Below are 22269 nucleotides of genomic sequence, written 5' to 3'. Positions count from 1 at the left end.
TAAGTTGACTGTGATGATTTGGGTCAGTGGTCTTTTTTCTCCCATTTTTGGGATTAACAGTGGCCCAAGCCTTCAATCCCAGTACTTAGAAGGCAAGGGCGGGGGCGGGGCAGGGGCGGGGCTGGGGTGGGGTGCAGGGCGGGGCGGGGGCGAGGAGATCTCTGTGATCTCTGAGTTCAGGGCCAGCTTGGTCTATATAATCAGTTCCAAGCTAGCTAAAGATACATAGTGAAACTAGTGAGACTCCGTCTCCAAAAAAAGGACAGTAGAGACAGAAGCATCTTGGTATCTTTGGAGATGGGGAATTGTTGTCTTAGCATACATAGGCATGGTGGGATGCCTGCCAGAAGCATCATCACATGGGGATGTCACAGCCATCTGGTACCTCAGTCTCCAGCTGCATAGCTATTGTGCCATGAGTTAATTCATCTTACTGCTCAACTGAGTAAGAAAGACAGATAAGAGAAAGAGAATGCTCTGTGCTACCTTTATTTAAGCTGGGGAAAGGGAGGGAGGTGTGCATCATGCTGGACATGAAATTGGAATCTTTGGATGTCACTAAGCATTTGGAGAGATGTTAGCCCTTCTGAACTATATAATACAAACTGAGTTTGTATTATAACATGTGATCTTTATAGTAAAACCTGCTCATATCTAGAGCCCCCAATCAGAATTGAGTTTGCACCATTCATATTGAGAGTACTTAGTACAGAGCCATTTATGGCTCATGATTGTAGAGATTCAAGGTTCCAAAGTACATTGCAGCCTCTGGTGAGGGTCCCCTTGGTACATAAATCACATCAGCCTCTAAATCCCTCTATATCTGTGTGATCTTTCTCCCGCACTCCACAAAGCTTAAAGAATTCACTCACAGCACCTCCACCCTGACGACTTTACTTGCCAAAGGCCTTACCTGTATACATCATGGTTAAGTTTCCTCCTTCATAATACCATCAGCATAACACTTAAGAGAGTGGACTCTCAAGTAAATTCAAAGCAGACAAATCCTATTTAAAACATAACGTGGAGCAAATAAGGAGCTAATCTCATCCATTTTAGACACTAAGGTTTCAGCTTCCAAGTGACCAGGGGCCATAGTGCATAGATATATACACCTGTTGGTCTCCTCCAAGCTCAACTGGCTGAGGGGAAGGATCACAAAAGGATGGTCTTGAGTCCAGCATGGTGCAACACTGCTTCTCTCTTCTCCCCCTTTTTATCAAATAGCAAGTCCAGGAGCTATGTGCTCACAACTCTTCAGGTAAGGAACCAATAGAACAATAGAGCAAAAACAATAGAAAACACAGAGTTCAAAACGACCATCACTCAGATTCCAACCACCCAAAGTTAAGCATCGTTAACCTCTTAGGATCGCTTAAAAATTTTTTTTCTGTTGTAAATAGATATCTTATAATAAATAAATAAAACTTATGAGAAGATTACAAATTAAAAAAAAAAGGCTTTCTGCCATGGCTAGAAGTAGACATGTAAAACACAGGGCTGTGCTGTGGGTAGGGATGGTAGATTTAGAATAACAGGCCTGACTCTATGGAAAGGCATTCCCTCACCCACTCACTCCCTGAACCATGCTCATCCCCTTTGTCTTCAAAAGGCTTCAAAGGCCAAGGCTGGGGCATTTCTTAGGTGTCTTGGTCACTTAAAAGAGCACGATAAGATGTAACCCAGAAAAGAATACCGCGAAAGCATACAACATGTTCCAGTAGGTCTTGTTCCTCTGTAGGGACTCCTTTAGAAGTTGCTTTGAAATATAAAATACTAAATTGACCTCCTCAAAGAATGGGTTTTCATTCTCTTATTCTCTTGGTTTGCATCTGTTTGTATGTATACATGTTTGTATACAAATTTGCGTATATTTGTGGGGGGGGTTCTGTTTATGAATAGCTGTGTATTCACACACATGTTATTCATGTGTCTTTGTTAGGAAGTTATAGGTGTTTGTATGAATGTCATGTTTGTGTGTACATGTGTATGCCTCTGTGTGTGTGTGTGTGTGTGTGTGTGTGTGTGTGTGTGTGTGTGTGTTTCATGCATGCACAAGCACCTCTGCACAAATCTGGAGAGAAAGCTAGGGCTCCACTGCCTGGGAAGCCTCCTGTAGCTTATTCAGCAATGTAAAGAACTCTACCTATCCAGTGGCCTGATGTGAGGACTAAGTAGGCTTCTGTGCTCTCTGGGATGACTGGCAATATCTGGTCTGTAGAAAGGACAAGATGGTTCTTGGCTACTGCATCCCAGCAAATGCCTACCCTTCAGCATACCTGTCTCCTACCTCTCTGTACAGACTCCTTTCCAAGGCCTCATCTGATGGATTTTCTGGGGGATAGCACAGTGCCTGTATTCTCAAGCCAGTCTCCTCTTTCTCCTTAGTTCTGCCAGTCACAGGAAACACACTCTGTGTCCTTTATAGAAGGAGTTATAGGCTGGCCTGGCAGGAGAGAACTCTGGGAGTTTGGCTTGGCTATGCAGGATGGTGAGTCTGCTGATCATCACTTACACATTAACAAACTCATTAAGTCATTATACACTAGGTCTGCCCATAATATCAAGTGTAACATAGATGATATTAATTTTCAGTTGCCTGTCTCATGAGTTTAATGCTATTTAGTCTTTAAGAAAATATTAAGAAGTCCTGCCTCTCACCGCCATCATGGGTGAACCCAACTCAATATACACTTGGCTTCATGACCTGGTGGCTTTGGGAGAAGGAAGAGCTGCCACTTTACCCAGCTTGAGCCCCTGCTCCACTGGGAACTGCGTTTATATAACACTACTGTGCAGCACAGCCTCACTCTTGGAGTCAGGAGGATAATTTATGGCACCCTCCTGAATCTTGATGATGCTTATTTTTCTTTACAATAGTGTACAGATTAATAAAACACTACATCTAGAAAGATCCACAGGCCCAAAGCCCCATGGTCCCCTGACTGTGGCAAACGCAGAGCATAGCAAACATCAAATCAGCCAGTTAGGCCTTTGTTATGAAACTAACATTCTTAAAATAATAAAGCACTTTTTTTTGTTGTTCAGTAAACTCTAATTACAGTCATTCCTCAGAATACTGGAGAGATTGGCTCCAGGATTGCCTGCAGACACCAAAGCTCACAGATGCTCAAGCCCCATATATAAAATGGTGTCATATCTATATAGACCATATGGAAGGCCTCACATATTTTAAATCATTTCTATGCACTTCAAATTCCTAACATTTGTCATATAAATCATAATAGTGTTGTCCTTCTGGTCTGTACCTGCTTGGGGGCAGATCAGCCTCTCAATGTTGCATAGTCCACAAGGCTTCAGGGAGACCTGCTGCAGTCAGGGCAATAGATAGGATAGCCACCCAAATAATCACAGCGGGTAAGAACTCCTCCCTTTCCAGGTGCCCAGTGGATGCCGGACTTCTCTCCTCTATGTACAAATGCCTTCTCTCTTCCAGTCTCTACCTGCTTAGGGGAAGATCAGTCTGTCTTCCCCTCTCTCTCAACACTGTACTGTCTGCAGGACTCCCAGGAGATTTGCTGTAGCTAGGCCAACAGTCTACAGGGCTTCCAGGAGATCCACTGCAGCTAGGGCCACAGATCACCCAGGGTATCTGCTACTACCCAAGGATACAGGAGGCAGGCTCCAGTCAGGGACACCCAGGCCAGCTAACACCAGAGATAACCAGATGGTGAGAGGCAAGTGCAAGATTATAAACAACAGAAATCAATATACTTTGACACCATCAGAACCCAGCTTTCCCACCACAGCAAGCCATGGATACCTCAATACACCTGAAATGCATGATGCTGACCTAAAATCCCAATCTTGTCTCATGGAGATAATAGAGACCTTTAAGGAGGATATCAATAGCTCACTTAAATAAATACAGGAAAACACAGTTAAATAGAAGAAATAAAAGGAAGAAGCCCTTAAAGAGGAAACAAATAAATCCCTCAAAGAAATACAGGAAAACACAATCAAACAAGTGAAGAAATTGAACAAAGCAGTCCAAGACCTAAAAATGGAAGTAGAAACAATAAAGAAATCACAAATAGAGGCAACCCTGGAAATGAAAAACCTAGGAAAGAGGTCAGGAGCTACAGATGCAAGCATCAACAACAGAATATAAGAGACAGAAGAGAGAATTTCAGGCATAGAAGATACCATAGAAGATAATGGCACAACAGTCACAGAAAATACAAAGCATAAAAAATTCCTAATGCAAAACATTCACGAAATCCAAGACACAATGAAAAGACCAAACCTAAGAATAATAGGAATAGAAGAGAGTGAAGACTCCCAGCTCAAAAGGCCAGAAAACATCTTTAACAAAATCATAGAAAAAAAACTTCTCCAGCCTAAAGAAAGAGATGGCCATAAAGTAAAAGAAGCCTACAGAACACCAAATACATTGCACCAGAAAAGAAAATCCTTCCATCACATAATAGCCAAAACACTAAATGCACAGAACAAAGAAAAAAATATTAAAAGCTGTAAAGGGAAAAGACCAAGTAACATATAAACACAGACCTATCAGAATTACACAAGACTTCTCAACAGATACTCTAAAAGCCAAAACATCCTGGACAGAAGTCATATAGTCCCTAAGAGAACACAAATGCCAGCCCAGGCTACTATACCCAGCAAAACTCTCAATCATCAGATGGAAAAAATCAAACTATTCCATAACAAAACCAAATTTAAGCAATATACATCTACTAATCCAGCCCTACAGAAGATTTTAGAAAGAAAACTCCAACACAAGGAGAATATCTACACCAAAGGAGAAAAAAAAAACAAAAAATTAATCATCATATAGCAAACGCAAAAGGAGAGAAACACACACACAAGTCCACTTCCAACAAAAAATATAACAGGAACTAATAATCATATGCCTTTAATATCTTTCAAAATCAATGGACTCAAGTCCTCAATAAAAAGACATAATCGAACAGACTGGACATGCAACCAGAATCCTGCATTTTGCTGCATACAGGAAACACACCTAAACAACAAAGACAGACACTACCTCAGAGTAAAAGCTGGAAAAAAAGTTTTCCAAGCAAATGGTTTCAAGAAACAAGCATGAATTGCCATTCTAATATCCAATAAAATAGATGTTCAACCAAAAGTTATCAAACAAGATGAGGAAGGACATTTCATATTCAACAAAGGAAAGATCCACCAAGATGAAATCTCAATTCTGAACATCTATGCCCCAAATGCAAGGGCACCCACATTTGTAGAAGACATGTTACTAAATCTCAAACCATACATAGAACCCCATACAATAATGGTGGAAGTCTTCAACACTCAACTCTCAACAATGGACAGGTCATTGAAACAGAAACTAAACAAAAACACAGTGAAGCTAATAAAAGTTATGAACCAAATGGATTTAACAGATGTATACTGAAAATTTCACCCCAAAACAAAAGACTATACCTTCTCAACACCTCATGGTACCTTCTTCAAAGTTAACCATATAATCAATCACAAAAACAAGCCTCAACAGATACAAGAAGATTGAAATAATTTCATGCATCCTACCAAATCACCATGGACTAAGGCTTGACTTCAATAACAACAAAAACAACAGAAAGTCCACATACCCATGGAAACTGAACAGCTCTCAACTCAATGATAACTTGATCAGGGAGGAAATAAAGAAACTGGAGACTTTCTAGAATTCAATGAAAATGAAGACACAGCATACCCAAACTTATGAAACACAATGAAAGCAGTGCTAAAAGCAAAATTCATAGCACAAAATTCATAGTGCCTTCATAAAGAAATTGGAGAGATCCTACACTAACAACTTAACAGCACATCTGAAAGCCCTAGAACAAAGAGAAGCAAACACACTCAAGAGGAGCAGACTACAGGAAATAATCAAACTCAGGATGGAAATGAACCAATTAGAAACAAAGAGAATGATCCAAAAAATTAACAAAATCAAAAGTTGGTTCTTTGAGAAAATCAACAGGATAAACTCTTAGCCAAACTAACTAAAGGACACAGAGACAGTATCCAAATTAACAAAATCAAGAATGAAAATGGAGGCACAACTGAAACTGATGAAATTAAAAAATTCATCAGATCAAACTACAAAGGCCACTGAGCTGTGGTGGTGCACGCCTTTAATCCCAGCACTTGGGAGGCAGAGGCAGACAGATTTCTGAGTTCAAGGCCAGCCTGGTCTACAGAGTGAGTTCCAGGACAGCCAGGGCTACACAGAGAAACCCTGTCTCAAAAAACCAAAAAACCAAAAACCAAAAAACAAACAAACAAACAAACAAAAACTACAAAAGCCTTTACTCAACAAAACTGGAAAATCTAGATGAAATGGATGACTTTACCAAGTATCAAGATACCAGGTAAACAGATACCATATACCAACGTTAAATCAAGATCAGGTAAACTATCTAAACAGTCCCATATCCCCTAAGGAAATAGAACAAATCATCAAAAACCTCCCCCCACCAGAAAAAAGAGCCCAGGACCAGATAGCTTTAATGCAGAATTCTACAAGACCTTCAAGGAACAGCTAATATCAACACTACTCACACTATTCCATACAATAGAAACAGAAGGAACAATACCTATTTCATTCTATGAATCTGTAGTTACTCTGATACCACTTAGAAAGGGAAACAAAATAATCATGAGAGATAGAGGGAGGGATGGTCCTTGGTAGGAGAGAGGAAGGGGAAAGGGGGGGGCAGGTTCAGGTATGAGAAGAGACAGGAGAGAAGTCCAGAAGGCTAGGAGAATAAATAGAAATATGTAGCAGTGGGAAGCAAGGAACTGGGGTGAGGGGAACCACTAGAAAGTCCCAGATGCCAGGGACTCAAGAGGCTCCAAGGACCCAATGGGGATGACATTAGCCAAAATGCCCAACAGAGGGGAGATAGAATCTGAAGGGACCACCTCCAGTAGATAGGCATTGTCCCCAGTTGAGGGAAGGGGTCAATGACCCACCTCAAAATTTTTAACCCAGAATTGTTTCTGTCTAAAAGAAATGCAGGAACAAAAAAAAAAAAAAAAAAAAAAAAAAATGGAGCAGAGACTGAAGGAAAGGCCATCCAGAGACTGCCCCACCTTGAGATTCATCCCATCCATAGGCACCAAACCCCAACCCAGTTTCTGATGCTAAGACATGCTTGCAGACAGGAGCCCGGGAGGCTCTGCCAGCACCTGACTAAGACAGATGTGAATAGAGCCAACCATTAGACTGAGCCTGGGGAACCCAATGGAAGAGCTAGGGGAAGGACTAAAGGAGCTGAAGGGGATTGCAACCCCGTATGAAGAACAATATTAACTAACTGAACCCCTCAGAGTTCCAAGGGATTAAACCACCAACCAAAGAGTATACATAGGTAGGTCCCTGGCTTCTGCTATATATGTAGCAGAGGATTGCCTTATCTGACATCAATGGCAGGGGACACAATTGGTTCTGTGGAGGCTTGCTGCACCATCGAAGGGGGATGCTAGAGGGGTAAGGTGGGAGTGGATAGGTGGATGAGAGAGTACCCTCTTAGAGGCAAAGGCAAGGGGGAATGGGATGAGGGATTTGCAGAGAGGAGACTAGGAAGGGGGACAATATTTGAAATGTAAATAAATAATCAATAAAAAATAATAATAGTGTTGTATTGCTTGTGGATTAATGACAGAAGCTGAATATACATATTCCAGATGTAATATTTTCTGCCTTCAGTTGGTTGAACCCCTGTAGATGTAGATCCCATGGACACAAAGGGCTAACTGTACTAAATTAGCAAGATGTGTTTAAAAACCTCACTCAAGTGTATATTTAGAGAGAGTACTGCAGGTGCCTTGGGTTCTTACAGTGAATGGCCCATCATCTGAGGGGCACAAACGCAATACGGACTCACCTCCACAGGTCTCCTGTATTCGCACCACATCGCCGATCTGTAGCGTGAGATGCTGGGCTCCACTGCCTTGGAAGTTGTAGATGGCTGCGAAATGGAACATGGAGACAGTCAGGGAGACCTCTAGGTACTATGATCATTCTTTATATTGCTGCCTCTGCCTTGAGTCTCTGTCACATATATGAAACCCAAATGGGCTACGGAAGGCCAGAGCAGAAGCCAGATACCTGCTTCATTAATCAATACAGACTCACTTAAAACCCCACTTCTTCCCACATGAGTCCTGCACTGTAGCCTGGATGGCCAGGAGGCTATTTGTACTATCTACACATTTAACCTCTTGCTGAGCTTATGCATCTTCTTCCCTCATCACAACAACCCATGTGAGGCAGGGACTGTGAGCCCAGCAATGGAAATGAAGACATTCTGGCCAAAGTCCTCAAGTGTCAGGAGCCGTAATGGGACAAGTTAATAACTAGCAGGTGATCATCCTGAAATGGCTTTCCTTGGATTATTATATAATCTGCAACAGGTGCACCCTTATTCAACAAGGCTGTAAGGGATTCATTTTAGGAAAGACTCCTGCTATTAATATGCTTTTCCTATTATTATTAAACACATATAACTAAGCAATAGCACACTCCTTTGGAGCAGATCTCTGCAAATTCACGAAGATGTACTGTCGCGCCCCAACTCGAACAACCGGATCCTTCTCAACAACCTTTATTGTAGAAGCGCTTCATTATTCAGCCGGGAACCCCAAGCACCCAGAGCGAGCTGTTTATATACTCTGTGGGGGGGGGGAGCGCGTGGAGGTGCGCGATTGGTTGAAATTGCAGTGCTTCATTTGTGTATCTTGCTTGGGAGGGGTTGGTGCCAAAACTGAGTTGGCCCAAGGGTGATCACATGCGCAGTGCACTTGTTTACCAGTAGTAGATCATACCGAAAGCCGGCACCATCTTGACCAAACTGGATCGGGCCAGCGGCCTACATCATCATCTTGACCAGCCGAGTCTGGTCGGTGGCCTACAATGTACTGTCTTGTAGTGATGCTATGTAGACAAATAGATGACTTCTTAAGTCTTAATGATGATCCTATAAGAATTCCTAAAATTATATCAATGATTATTAAGCTCTTTTATAACAGGACTGCTATTAGGTCTTTTTCTGATAGTCAAAATTGCAATGAGAATGTTGCCAGTCTCCCAAGTGTCACCAGTTAATTGCTCTTAGATAGTAACCAGACTTTCTCCTACTCAGAGCACATTCCAAGAGGTTGTAAAACAATTAACCAAAGGTCATATAAAGGGAACAATTTATTATAGGTGCTGGGACAAAAGATAAAATATTGCCTGGGTTTATCTATACAAAACTTCACTAATAACTTAGTTACAGTTTTAAACCTTCAGCGAACAACTTAGTTATAGTTTTAAACCTTCGGTGAACCTGTGGAGCTACACAAGTGATGAATATTTAGTCAGATAATTACTCCTAATGGATATGCATGTAAGCATTCTTTGTTGTAAACTTCTATTTATATGATTTGATTTTTAGTGTGAACTTGTGATGAACTTTGTAACATGTGATCATGTATTCTGAAAGATGTATAAGTACTGAAGACAAAGAAAGAGAGTATGTTCCTTCCTTTCCTTCCCCCTGCTCCAGAAAACTTTTTTCCCTTAGAAGAATGTTTTCCTTACTAGAATTTTTCTTTTCCCTACTTAGGATCTTTCTGCTTTTTCCCTTAGATAGCTTTCATAGAAAACTTTTTACACTTAGTAATAAACTCTATAATAACTTCTCTAAGTATCTTTTCTTCCTGCAACTTCAGACTAGCAGGCATAAATTAGAACCCAGCAGTTCCTGCTGAGATCGTACAAAGGCTATTTACTTAATCATTTGCTGTTTTTAGGATGAGATGCTAAGTGCCAGAAACTGCAGTTTCTGGCCTCAGAGGACCACAGAAGGCAGGTCAGCTACAGTAGCATAGTAACTTAGACTTAGATAAGTAAACTTTTATTATACAGCAACCCTAAATATCTCGTAAGACAAAGTCTTACCCCCAAATCTCCTAAGACCAAGTCTTACCCTCTGCTAACACTCTTCCCCCTCTGCTGCCTCAGGAAGAACGGACAAAAAAAGATCATCCCTGCCAAGCCGGGGCTGAGCAGAGCTGCAAAGGCCTGGGTAAGCCCTGAAGGCATGCCAGCACACAGAGCCAGCTACAAAGACCAGACTCTTTCCCTTTCTTTTGACTCCAGGTACTTAGAGTCCCTAGTGACTACACACAACAACTAAACATAAACATATTTCCATAAAGCTACTAACCATCTAAACATTACCACCCACATCAAGCAATGACTGCAGGTCAACAAGGAGGACATGTCTCCCACAGCTATTGCATCCTAATAATGTTCAAAGTATCTACTTTTCAATTCAAAAGTATGAGTATGTTAAGGAGGAAGTACAACCAACTCACAGGAAGGGACAAACTAAGAGAAAATTGGGCAAGAGAAAGGACAAATACTGGACTTAGGAGACAAGGGGTTAAATCAACTGTCTTACATATATTTAAAGAACTAAAGAAAAATAGGACAGAAAGCAAAGGAAATGAGAATGATGTCTCCAAAGTAAAGACTATCACTGATGACATAGAAATTATATGTGTGTGTGTGTGTGTGTGTGTGTGTACACACACACACACACACACACACACACATATCTATAATGGAGCTGGGTGTGGCAGCATGCAGCTACAATCCCAGCACTCAAAGGCTGAAGCAGGCGGATCATGGGTTTTGAGTGAGGCCAGTGTGGTTTCACAGTGAGAATTACCTCAGAAAAATTATACAACAGAATCAAATAGAAACTCTGGACAGAGGCAACAATAGTAAATATGAAAAGACAAAAACAAAAAACAAACAAACAAAACCTACCAAAGAACTTTAAGGACAGAGCTGAGAGTGTGGGAGAGAAAATCAGTGACCTTGAAGACAGGACAGCTGAGGTCAAGCCAGACCAAGATGCACAGAAACAAAACAGCAAACAAAAAAGAACAGATCAGAGACCTGCATATTACAGCCAAATGCACCAACATGCCCGTAATGGGAGCCCCAGAGTAAGAAGAGTGAGAAAAATGGGCAGAAAAAATATGAAGAAATAATGGTCAGAACTACTCAACTACGCAGGAAGACTCAAGTCTCCATAGCAGGAGACACAGTGGAATGGAAGTAGGGTAAACACACAGCATGCACACCGAGATACATTTAAGTCCAACTGTCATAAACAAAGATGAAGAATTTTAAACACCTGTACAAAGGACTTTAATGAGACAATGACATAGGGTCCCCTTTAGAAACCACGAAAAGGAAAAAAAAAAACTAGAAATGGAGAATTCCATAGCTCATGAGATTTTCCTTCAAAAATGAAGAGAAAATTAAGAAATGAACAGAAACGAATTTTAAAAACTTAACCCATACTTAATATCACAGTCTAATAATATCATAATATACAATATATTGTGTATCTGATATATATTATAATAATATATAATAATATCATAGCTAATAATCATGGTCTCAATGAAATAATATGACTGAGACAAATGTATAAAATAACAATGAAATATTATAAATAACAATATATAAAATAATAACAAAAATATCTATGATAACAAGCACACAACATAAAGATGATTGTAGTGTAACAGAAAGGGTGATGTAGGGCTAGGTAGGAGCATAGCATAGATTACTATAGTATAGCATATACTATGAGAATACAGTTAATTTTAGCTCTGACTAGATTGTTATAAATAAGTGTAATTAGTTTTAAAGACCAAGTTAACCAATAACCACTAACAAAACAGCTTTAGATGCCGGAGAGAAGGTTAAAACACTGCCTGATTTTCCAGAGTGCTCCAGTTTGATCAGTTTGATTCCCAGCTCCCCGACAACAACTCAACCCAATTCCAGTGAGATCTGACACCCTCTTCTGGCCTCTCTAGGCAATGCACACATGTGGTATGCAAGTAAAATATTTATACACATAAAAAATAAAATAAATAATGTAGCGGCTTGTGTTCTCGTGCTAATTATGTTTACCCAAAATCCTGTTTGCAGTGTTCTGCATGTAGGACTAAAGGAAGCCTGTCCCCAGTTGTTTTTTTGGCTGGTCGATCTGCTGCCAGTGGCTGGGCAGGGAGACAGAGGTGGGGCTTTTTTTTTATCCCGAGAAGGTACTGAGGAAAGAGGAAGAGGGGGTTCTGCCATGGCATAAGCAGACAGACCATGCAGGAAAGGTGCAGGAGGGAGAGACTGCCGACATGTAGGTACAGGGGGAAAGTGGCCCCAGGAGGGCTGACCAGCAGGGTCCAGGACAGCAAAGATGAAATAGAGATTTAGCAAGTATTAACTCAGGAAGATTGGAGGCTGGTGTGTGTTAGCCACGTGGAGTGAGGGAGTGGCCCAGCTGTTGAGCTTCTTAGGGCATATTACAGGCCGTGTGTGTGTGTGTGTGTGTGTGTGTGTGTGTGTGTGTGTCTTTTCTTTCATGAATCCAGAGCATTTGGGCGGTACCAAGAAGCACACGCTGCCGGCAGGGAGTTCAGAGTGGAATTACATATTACCACTTCAAAATAATTTTAAAAATTAAATAACCTTGAAAACATTTTAAAAGGGAAAACGGATTTTTTAAAGGAAACAAACACAGACAAACGTGAAAGAGGGACAAACGACAAACAAAGACAAAGATAGGCACGAGTGACCGTGAAGTGATGACCCCATGCTAAGGCATAGACAACAGAAGGAAAAATAATCGCCTGTAAGCAAAGTTGTCATAGAAAACTGAGGATCCACAAAAAACAAAGATGTAAAATATACACAAAGCCAACAGCCGCGTGAAAAGAGAAAATATTGCCTCAGTATCTACTTTAAAGTGTACACGGAGATTAAACCTCCTGTCAGAAGGCAGAGGTTGCGGAGATTGGAAAGAAGGCCCAGCAGTTAAAAGCACAAATCACTTTTGCACAGATCCATTCTGAGCACCTACTTAGGGGGGTTCATGTCCCCATAACTCTAGCTGCAGAGACCCAACTCCCTCTTTTGTCCTTTGAGGGCACTGCACTCAGATGCCCAAACCTACATACATACACATAAGTATACACACAAATGCACACATGCATGCACACACACACACATATATGTATGCACACATACATGCATGTGTATATACATATATATGTATATATGTGGGATTGCAGGAAATAGTTTTTTTTTTTTAAATTCCAATCCAACTGCATGTTGTTTCCGAAGAGTAGCTTAGGTACTCGAATGGGTCTGATGAAAAAAAAAAAAAAAAAAAAAAAGGAACGGTGTAGTTACAAATATAGAACAATGAACTATATTAACAAACATTGACCCAATTAAAGAGACAGGCAGTTCTACAGCAGTAGTGGAAGATCCCATTAACTGGCCATCAGCAATGGATAGAAAAATTAGGTACAAAGTCAAAAAGAAAACAGGAATTGGCCAATACCGCAAACAGCTGGACCTGACCAACATCTGTAAGCCACTGCTGTCTAGAGCAGCAGAGTTCCTACTGTCAACGTGCAGGGACCCAATGCAGCATAGATCACAAGTTGGGTCACACAGCAAATCTCTGGCAGTTGAAATGACTAAGATCATGAGTAGTGTCTTCTGTGACCACAGAGAAATAAAACTAGAGGTCTGTATCAGAATCAAAACTGAAAATAAAAATCACAAAGGAGGGGTCAAAGGCACAAGCAAAATAAAATGGCTAACAAACTCGTGAGAGAAATTAGGAACTCTTTTCAGACAAGTTAAAATGCAAACACAGTCTACCAAAGCTGGAGGATACCACAGAGGCGTGATTAGCACATTTCATAGCTATAGATGTCTGCCTGGAAGCACAGCAGAGACCTCAAATTACCTATATTTCTAATTTTTAACAACTAATAGAAGAAAAGCAAATGAAACCCGAAGACGAAAGAAAGAAAACAACGCAAATTAAAGCAATGAGGAGCAGACTGGAGGGGAGAAGCAACAAAGACAGCGGAACCAGAATGTTCTTAGGATGTGTGTCTTAGAGGATGTGTGTCTTAGAGGATGTGTGTCTTAGAGGTGATAAGCAGATAGGCAGGTAGAGCAAAAATGAGTGGAGGCTTCATGTTACCAAATCAGAGTGAAAGTGAGGACATTACTGCCAACAATCCAGACAGGAAAGAGATTATAAGTAGACAGTCTTCCAGCTACTGCCTCTTATGGTGAACGTAATCAGCAATGAAACTTTCTCAAGACAAGAGGCTTTCGATACTTGTACCCCCCCCCCAAAGTACGGTGACCTAGACGAATTGGATGTATTCCTTGAATCGAACTACCGACGTTGACTCATGAAAACATAAATTCAGTTATCAGAAACCTCCTCAAAGGCCTGTGGAGATAGCGCAGTTAGTAAGGTCCTTAGGAAGCAAACATGAGGACCTCAGCTTGGATATCTAGTAGCTACATTTAAAAAGCCAAGTATGGTGCCTTGCATCTGAAAGCTTGTCCCCCACCCCCACCCCAGGAAATAGAGACAGACAGATTCCTGAATTCATTGGCTAGCTGGGTGGGCTCAGTCAATGAGTCCCAGGCTCCTAGAGAGGACCTGTGTCCAAACAAGTAAGGTGAGGAGCAATCGAAGAAGACATCTGATCTTTGGCCACCACACACACACACACACACACACACACACACACACACACAAATGCATGTGTGAAGAATCCACATTAATATGTACACAGAATATACATACAGACATATGCACATGCACACTCCAAAAAAAGAAAGCACAGTGCCCTATTACTTCAGTATGAATTCTAGAAGATAGAAGAAATCAATACCTATTCTTTTTAAACTCTTCCACAAAAAACAGGGAAAACACTTCACAAGGTGTTAGCATTCTGTCTAAACACCACCTCCACAGTTATCTGGCAACAGCCAGGTAGGCCTGGCCCACTATAAAAGGGGCTGCTTGCCCCCTCCTCTCTCTCTCTCTTGATCTCCTGCTCCATGTGCTCATGGCCGGCCTCTACTCCTCTACTCTCTCCCCCTCTCTGCCTCTTTTCCTCTACTACCCTCCTAACTCCCCTCCCCATGCTCTAAATAAACTCTATTCTCTACTATACTGTCCTGTGGCTGTCCCTCAGGGGAAAGGAATGCCTAAGCATGGGCCCACTGAGACATCCCCTTCCCCCATACCTCACCACACCCCCATAGAACATATTCTATATCTCTTTATCTTTTTATAAGCACATCACAAGGTATTATGAGTTATTATATTATTGTATTATTATACAAGGAATTTATAAGTAAAGGCCCATATCCCTTGTGAATCTAGACACATGCATCCATAAGAGATTAGCAAATGGAATCTAGCAGCCTTATTAAAAGACACCGTGGAATTTCACCGAGAATGCAAGAACTGTTCACTATCCAAAACAATAAAAGAAGTATACTTGTATCAATAGCATAAAAGAAAAAGTTTACATGATCATGTTAACTATTGAAGAAAAAGCATTTGCAAAAATTTATCAACATCTTATGATTAAAAAATAGTCAATAGTCAGAATAGACTTACCCAAAAAATAGAAAGCAGTTGCTGCATGAGTCAGACCTCTCTGTCTCAGTGACACATAACTTACACAGACAACTTTATTTTGGCTGACAGTTTTAGAAGTCTCCCTCCCTGCCCTTGGCTCTGTTGCAACTGGTCTATGGTGAGGCAGAGTTTCATAGCAACGGACAGATGTGGCAGACTCCACTCACCTCACAACACATATGAAGCAGAGAGAGTGAGAAGGAAGGTGCCATACATAAGAAATAGTTCCCAAGGACCTCCACCTAGGCCCCACCCTCTAAATTTAGCACCAACAGTAGATGGCTACATTTTCAGGAAGTAAGTCTGTGGAGGGTATTGCATATTCTAACTATAACAGGTGTTTATCTTATACCTTCAAAAATTAACTCAAAACATATCAAAACCATACACATTTATAAAACTCTTAGAAGAAAACACAACAGTACTTTTTCATAGCTTGAAAGAGAAGAGCCCCCCCCATAGGTGCATATATTAAAATGTTTGATTTCCAGTTTATAGACTGTCTAGGAAGGATTAGATAGTATGGACTTGTTGGTGGAAGTGTGTCACTAAGGGTGGGCTTTGAGGTTTCAAAGCCCATGCCAGGCCGCCTCACTCACTCTCTCTACCTGCTGCCTCTGAGTCAGGATTTAAGCTCTTAGCTACTGCTGCAACATCTTTTGATACTGTAAGCAAGCTCCCAATTAAATGCTTCTTTTTCTAAGTTGCCTTGGTCATGGTGTTTCATCACAAACCCAACTAAGAAATATAACAAAAGGCATCTTTTATATTTAAAAAATAGATAGAAAGTTAACCAGGTGGTGGTGGTGGTACATGCCTTTAATCCTAGTACTAAGGAGGCAGAAGCAGAAAGATCGCTGTAAGTTTGAGACTAGCCTTGTCTACATAGTGAGCTCCAGGACAACCAGAGCTGCAGAGAGAAACTCTGCCTTAAACAAACAAACAAAACAAAACAAAAACCAAAAAAAAAAAAAAAAAAAGATTGTCTTAGTTAGGGTTTTACTGCTGTGAACAGGCACCGTGACCAAGGCAACTCTTATAAGGACAACATTTAATTGGGGCTGGCTTACAGGTTCAGAGGTCCAGTCCATTATCATCAAGGCAGGAACATGGCAGCATCCAGGCAGGCATGGTGCAGGAGGGGCTGAGAGTTCTACATCTTCATCTGAAGGCTGCTAGCAGAATACTGGCTTCCAGGCAGCTAGGGTGAGGGTCTTATAGCCCACACCCACAGTGACACATCTACTCCAACAAGGCCGCATCTCCTAATAGTGCCACTCCCTGGGCTGGGCACATACAATCACACAGAGAGAGATTGAGAGAGAAAGGTAATTTGGACTTCATCAAAATTTTAAAACCTCTGTGCATCCAAGGCCACTATCAAGAAAGTGAAATGATGCAGTTTTAGGGAACATGGTTGCAGCTGTCAAATTATACAGAGTGAGGTATCCAGGCTCAGATGTACAGATGCCCCACATCTGACTCTTCCATGTGGATCCTGGTTTTGAATCTTTACGTTTATGTGTCTAAGTTGGAGTGTTTGTAGAAATCAGCAAGCTAGAAATGTCCCAAAAGAGAGAGGGGATGGCCTTAAGGGCAGTAAGACAATGGAAAATATGTAATATTAAAGTAGAGCGATGGAGAATTTGTGGGTAGAAAAGTTAATACAGGAAGAAAACGTGAAGAGGAGGGTCAATAAAAAACCAAGGATGCATGAAATTGACACATGCAAACCCACTACTTTATAAGATAATTTAAAATTCATTTTTTAAAGGAGTTTGCACAGACTTACCCTACAAGGGTGGATAATGGTGCCCAGAATCCATAGGTTATTAAGCACAAATCCCAGTGCCAAGCATGGAATACATCTCTATGAGATGATGACCAGAGAGTTCCCAGAGCAACCCCCTGCCCAAATAATCCAGGCTACTGCCCGGTTGCTCACAGAGTTAGATAATAAGACCTTGTTGTGGAACTCACCACATGCTTTAGTTGCATGAACATAAAGAAGGCAATTTAGAACTAAGCTGGAAGCTTCCTCCCTGGTGTCTGACTCATCGTGCCCAATGGTGTTCTCTCTCTACAGGCTGCTGGGGGAGAAAAATCACCAATGGTCTTACCCAATGGTGACCCTGCATTCTACAATAATGACAGTCCCAGCAAGATACCCCCCACCTGCTGGTATACTAGTGAGATGACTCTTACAGGGATTGCAAACTCATTTCTGTTTAGATTTGAGGCCAGCTTCATAGGAGGGAGCTCATGCCTGATCCTGTAAATCTAGTCAGAAACCAGGAGAGTCAAACTGGACCATCATCGCCAGGTTCAGGGGATTGGGAGGCAATAGAGAGAGGAATATTCGGGTATGAGTAATCTGATCAAGAAAATGGAGAAGGGGGGCTCCTTGGGGAGGGGGAGGAAGGTAAATACAGAAGAAGGTGGGAGGAGAGGAAATGGCAGGAAACAAATGACCTCGTAGGCAAAATGGGAAATGGGGGACCCTAAGAGAAGGGGGGATGGAGATAGATACAGAAGAAGGAAGGAGGGAGGTAAAATAACTATATGGATATCAGAAAAAGCCACAAGGAATTATAGTAGTGACTATTCACACACACATCCTATACTGCACATAATGCAGCGTATAAATATACATATACAGTTTGGATCGACTTTTGTCATCGGGGCTGATGATAGTCCCTTCAAGAGCCAAAGAACATCTAATAAGACCCTCAATATCAGACATGAGAAGTCCTCTTTTGGGTTGTTTGCAAAGGCTGTCTAAGAATTCTATGTCCTCAAACATACAACCTCCTGAGGTTGCCCTTAGTTACTCCCTAGAAGTAAAAGGTACTCTACTGCTGAAGACACAGAGGCTCCTGGGCTGGAATGTGTCTGAATGTTCTCTCTCTGAGGACTAACTTTCATGGTACCAGAAAGCACATGCAAGTTTCCAAAGGAGGGAGGAAATCAACAGTTCGACCTAGCCAGCTATGACTCCTATGAAGCACATCAATGACCAGCATGGCACCATAACCCTAAAGGTGCAATAGTGGCACACATGCCTTGGCAGTAACCAACAGCTCTCATTGGATTAAGACCTACTCAACAAGAGGAATGCTACACCTGGTTTCTGAAACCTAGATATCTACTCAATATTAGCATTCCTTCTAGGCTCCGCCCCACAGTTGCCTGGCAACAGCCAGGTATGCCTGACTCATTATAAAAGGGGCTGTTTGCTCCTTCCTTTCTCTCTTGCTCTCTTACTCTCTTACCCTCTTTCCTGTCTGTCCCTTCTCTCCCCATCGCCCCCCCCCCCATGTTCATGGCCTGCATTTACTCCTCTTCTCTCTCTCTCTTTCTTTCTCCCTCCCTCTCTCTCTCCTTTTATCTTGAGAGGGACTACCCTCTCAAGTCCCCTCCTGATGCCCTAAATAAACTCTATTCTGTACTATGCATCATGTGACTGGTACCTCATGGGGAAGGGATGCCTCAGCATGGACCTGTAGAGGCACCCCCTTCCCCCACACCATACTGCGCCTCTACCAAACATATCCCTGGCCTTCTCTTTCTTTTTATAAAACACAACACGCAGTACTATTGAATTCATGGTTATTAGAGGAGAATCTACAACCACTAGTTTACTAAACCAGCATAATCCTTAACAGCAATGTATAAACATTTGTCCTTATGCCCATAGATCAGTGTCATCTTCATCTCTCAGCAAGAAAACTTCTCTTTGCAAGACTGAGACCACTAGAGAAAACCACAACCCTTCAAAACGCGGAGTTCTGGAGCTCAGTCCTAATGGATACAAACACTCCAGCATCTAAGACTCAGAAAACATTGCAAAAGAGGGCATGGGAAGGCTGCGAAAGCCAGATCAGGGGGTTTGCTGTGAGATTTCATCTCCTATTAATTTTAGAAACTGCACACATAAAATCTCACCATCACAACTGCCGAATTGTGCACTGAACAAGGTTGACACCAGCAAACTTGCCAGTGGACAAGGAAAAGCCCACAAGGCCTCAAACCTACAAAAGCAAACAAAACTACAGACAACCGAGGAAAGCTGGGAGTAAAAGAAGCAGCCGTCCCAGGAAAGAGCACACCAGTTGGTTGCCCAGTGCCAAATACTCAGCTCTTAAAAACATACATACCAGTAACATGATATGGAACTTCATAGGTTATATTCAGGAATATATATGCATATACAAACATATGTGTTTATAGATTGGGGGGGGGATTGTACTGGTTTTAATAAGCCAATGATTGTAGATTCTCCTCCAGTAACCATGACTCCATTAGTTCTGAGTAGATATCTAGGTTCCCTCTCATAGAGTGGGTCTTAATCCATGGGTTTGAAGGAGAGTGGGGAGGGCTTTGAGGGAGGTCTTAGAGTGAGGGTAGGAAGGGGAGAGTGTAATTAAATTACAAACTCAGAAACAAACAGAGAAGCAGGCAAAAAGAGCTCATGGATGGGGAGGTCACAAACCCCAGGGGAGAGCCTACAACTGTTGCTCTGCTCAGTGGACATGTCTTCAAAGTGCCTTTAGCCGTTTATAGTTATAGCCACAAAATAGTGCCACTCTCAGCCTTCAAACACACTTTCCTTTGCAATGGGCAGTGGTTAGCTCAGAGACTCACAGCAACAAATCAGATCTGAAATAAAAGTCTAGACTACCCCGACCTTTATAAAGAACTCTTACATTGCACCAACAAAATGACAACACAGACCAAGTTATAAACGGGCAAAGGAATTTTAAAAACTGATTTCCCTAGAGACCCGCAAATGCCAAAGAGCACATGAAAAGGTCTTTGGCATTAAAGTCATTAGGGAACTGCCAATCAGAAGCACAGCATACCACCTCGTATGATATAACCACCCATTGGTATGGCCAGAATGTTATTTTTTTTTTTTATTTTTGAAAGGGATGCAGAAATATTGTAATCCTCAAAAAATTAGCATGGAAACAAGTCATGTATAGCAATTAGGGGACAGTGTGAACAGTCTTCAAAGGCAAGCAGAATTAACATGGGACCCATCGATTCTATTCCTGGACTCACACCCCAAATTGTCAACAAGAATTCAAACCAAAAACCTTCATATGAACATTTGCTGGACACTATTCCCATAAGCTGAAAGATCAAAACAACCCAGGTATCTATCAGTAACTGGATAAGCAAAGTGTGGAATGTGCGCACAACAGAATGTTATTCAACCAGATTCGAACTACTCATACATGAAGTACAGATGGTCCTAGAAAAACATACTAAGTACAAGGAACCAGGCCCAAAGAACCATCAATGTTTTGCTCCATTCCATTTATATGAAAGATACAGAAACAGAAAAACAGAGATGCCAACAGCTACATGGTCATTGGAGCAGAGCAAGGAGTCACTGCTTAATGGCTACTAGATTCCTTGTTGAAGAAGTGCAGTCTTGTACAGGCATTGGAGATGGAGCTGTGGCCAGTGCTACCGAACTGTGCAACCTAGCGTGGTTAAAACAGCAAGCTGCAAATTCATGTGTCTAGTCAAAATCACCAAGAAGTATCTGTGCACAGAGCACCTGAAGTGTGGTAAGGTGCTAGGATGGAGAGGTGTACTGGTGAGCAGGATATCGGAGAAGACTGTTTGGCCTCAGGGAGCCAGAGAGAGGAGAAGTGCCAGCCATATATGGAGCACGCCTTCAGTGATGTGCAGTCATCGGCAACTTCGATGGGAATCAGGCAGGATGACCTCTACAGCATGACAGGACCAAAAGGCTCATCTGCAGCCCCGCCTCCGGAAGCCCAGGTCGTTATAGAGCATCAGTTATCTCCAGGACGAGCATGTGGGGTGACTGGAGGCTTCCTGGGGTGCAGGGTCCACACCCTCATAGCTCTGCTCTCCCTTAAAGCAGGAAGGAGAGTGCCCAGGGTCCTTCCACATGAGGGCAGTGAGCCCTGCTTCTGCCCACTCTGTGGACAGTGCGTCTGTTTACAGGCACCTCCCACCTGCCTTGGCAGCTGCCAGCTACGGGCTGGACTTCCTCTCTGTGTCTTAAGTAGGCATCATTGTGCTAGCTCTGACCACCCTGACAGGCATCCGGGGAACCAAGGGAGTAAATTACACTTTACAAGTTGTTGTTATGGTTCCTGGAGAAAAAAACGTATGTAACAGTTTCTCTCCAGGCCTCACTTACCTGGGGGTCTAGACTGATAGTAATCCTGACTGGAACCAATGTTCACTGGACATTTGCCTTGGACTAGACACTGTTCGAAGCTCTCTCCTCTTACGTGTTTATAATCCTCACAGTACTGCTTCCAAATACAAAGAATCGTGTCCATATGCCAAGTGAGGGACAGAGAGGCTAGAAACAGAGAGGCTAGTAAAGTTACCTAAGCTCATACAGCGCCTGAGCTGAGAGTACACTGTACCATGTGCTTGACCCTGTGCATATCCTGAGACCTCTAGGCTTTGTATAGATTATTCTGCATCACAGACAACCCCCTCCCAACTCATCCCCTTTCTCTCCTCTCTCCCTCTTCAGCCTCCCATCTCAAAAGCAGATGTCCCCCCCTAAACTCATCAAAGAGAGCTCAGTGACTTGGAACGATGCCAGCCCTGCCATTTCGTTGAGTGTGACCTTGGTTGAGTAACTACACCTGTCTGGGTCCCATTTTCTTGTGAGGAGTGCGCTAATGGTATCTCTCACATGTTGTTAGGACACTGAACA

At 42.1% G+C, this 22269-nt stretch overlaps 1 protein-coding gene across 1 annotated transcript in view; it reads right to left on the bottom strand.

Moving 5' to 3' along the window:
* Dock2 (dedicator of cytokinesis 2) overlaps positions 1-22269 on the bottom strand; it is a 409472-nt gene that overhangs the window by 374552 nt on the left and 12651 nt on the right. The window contains exon 2 of the mRNA XM_034506657.2: positions 7899-7982. Coding sequence (XP_034362548.1) covers positions 7899-7982 — 84 coding nt within the window. The remainder of the gene's footprint in view (positions 1-7898; positions 7983-22269) is intronic.

Source organism: Arvicanthis niloticus, chromosome 6, assembly GCF_011762505.2.
Source record: "Arvicanthis niloticus isolate mArvNil1 chromosome 6, mArvNil1.pat.X, whole genome shotgun sequence".
NCBI classification, from domain to species: Eukaryota; Metazoa; Chordata; class Mammalia; order Rodentia; family Muridae; genus Arvicanthis; species Arvicanthis niloticus.
The sequence above is the reverse complement of the archived record's forward strand: the minus strand, read 5'-3'. Positions and strand labels throughout refer to the sequence as shown.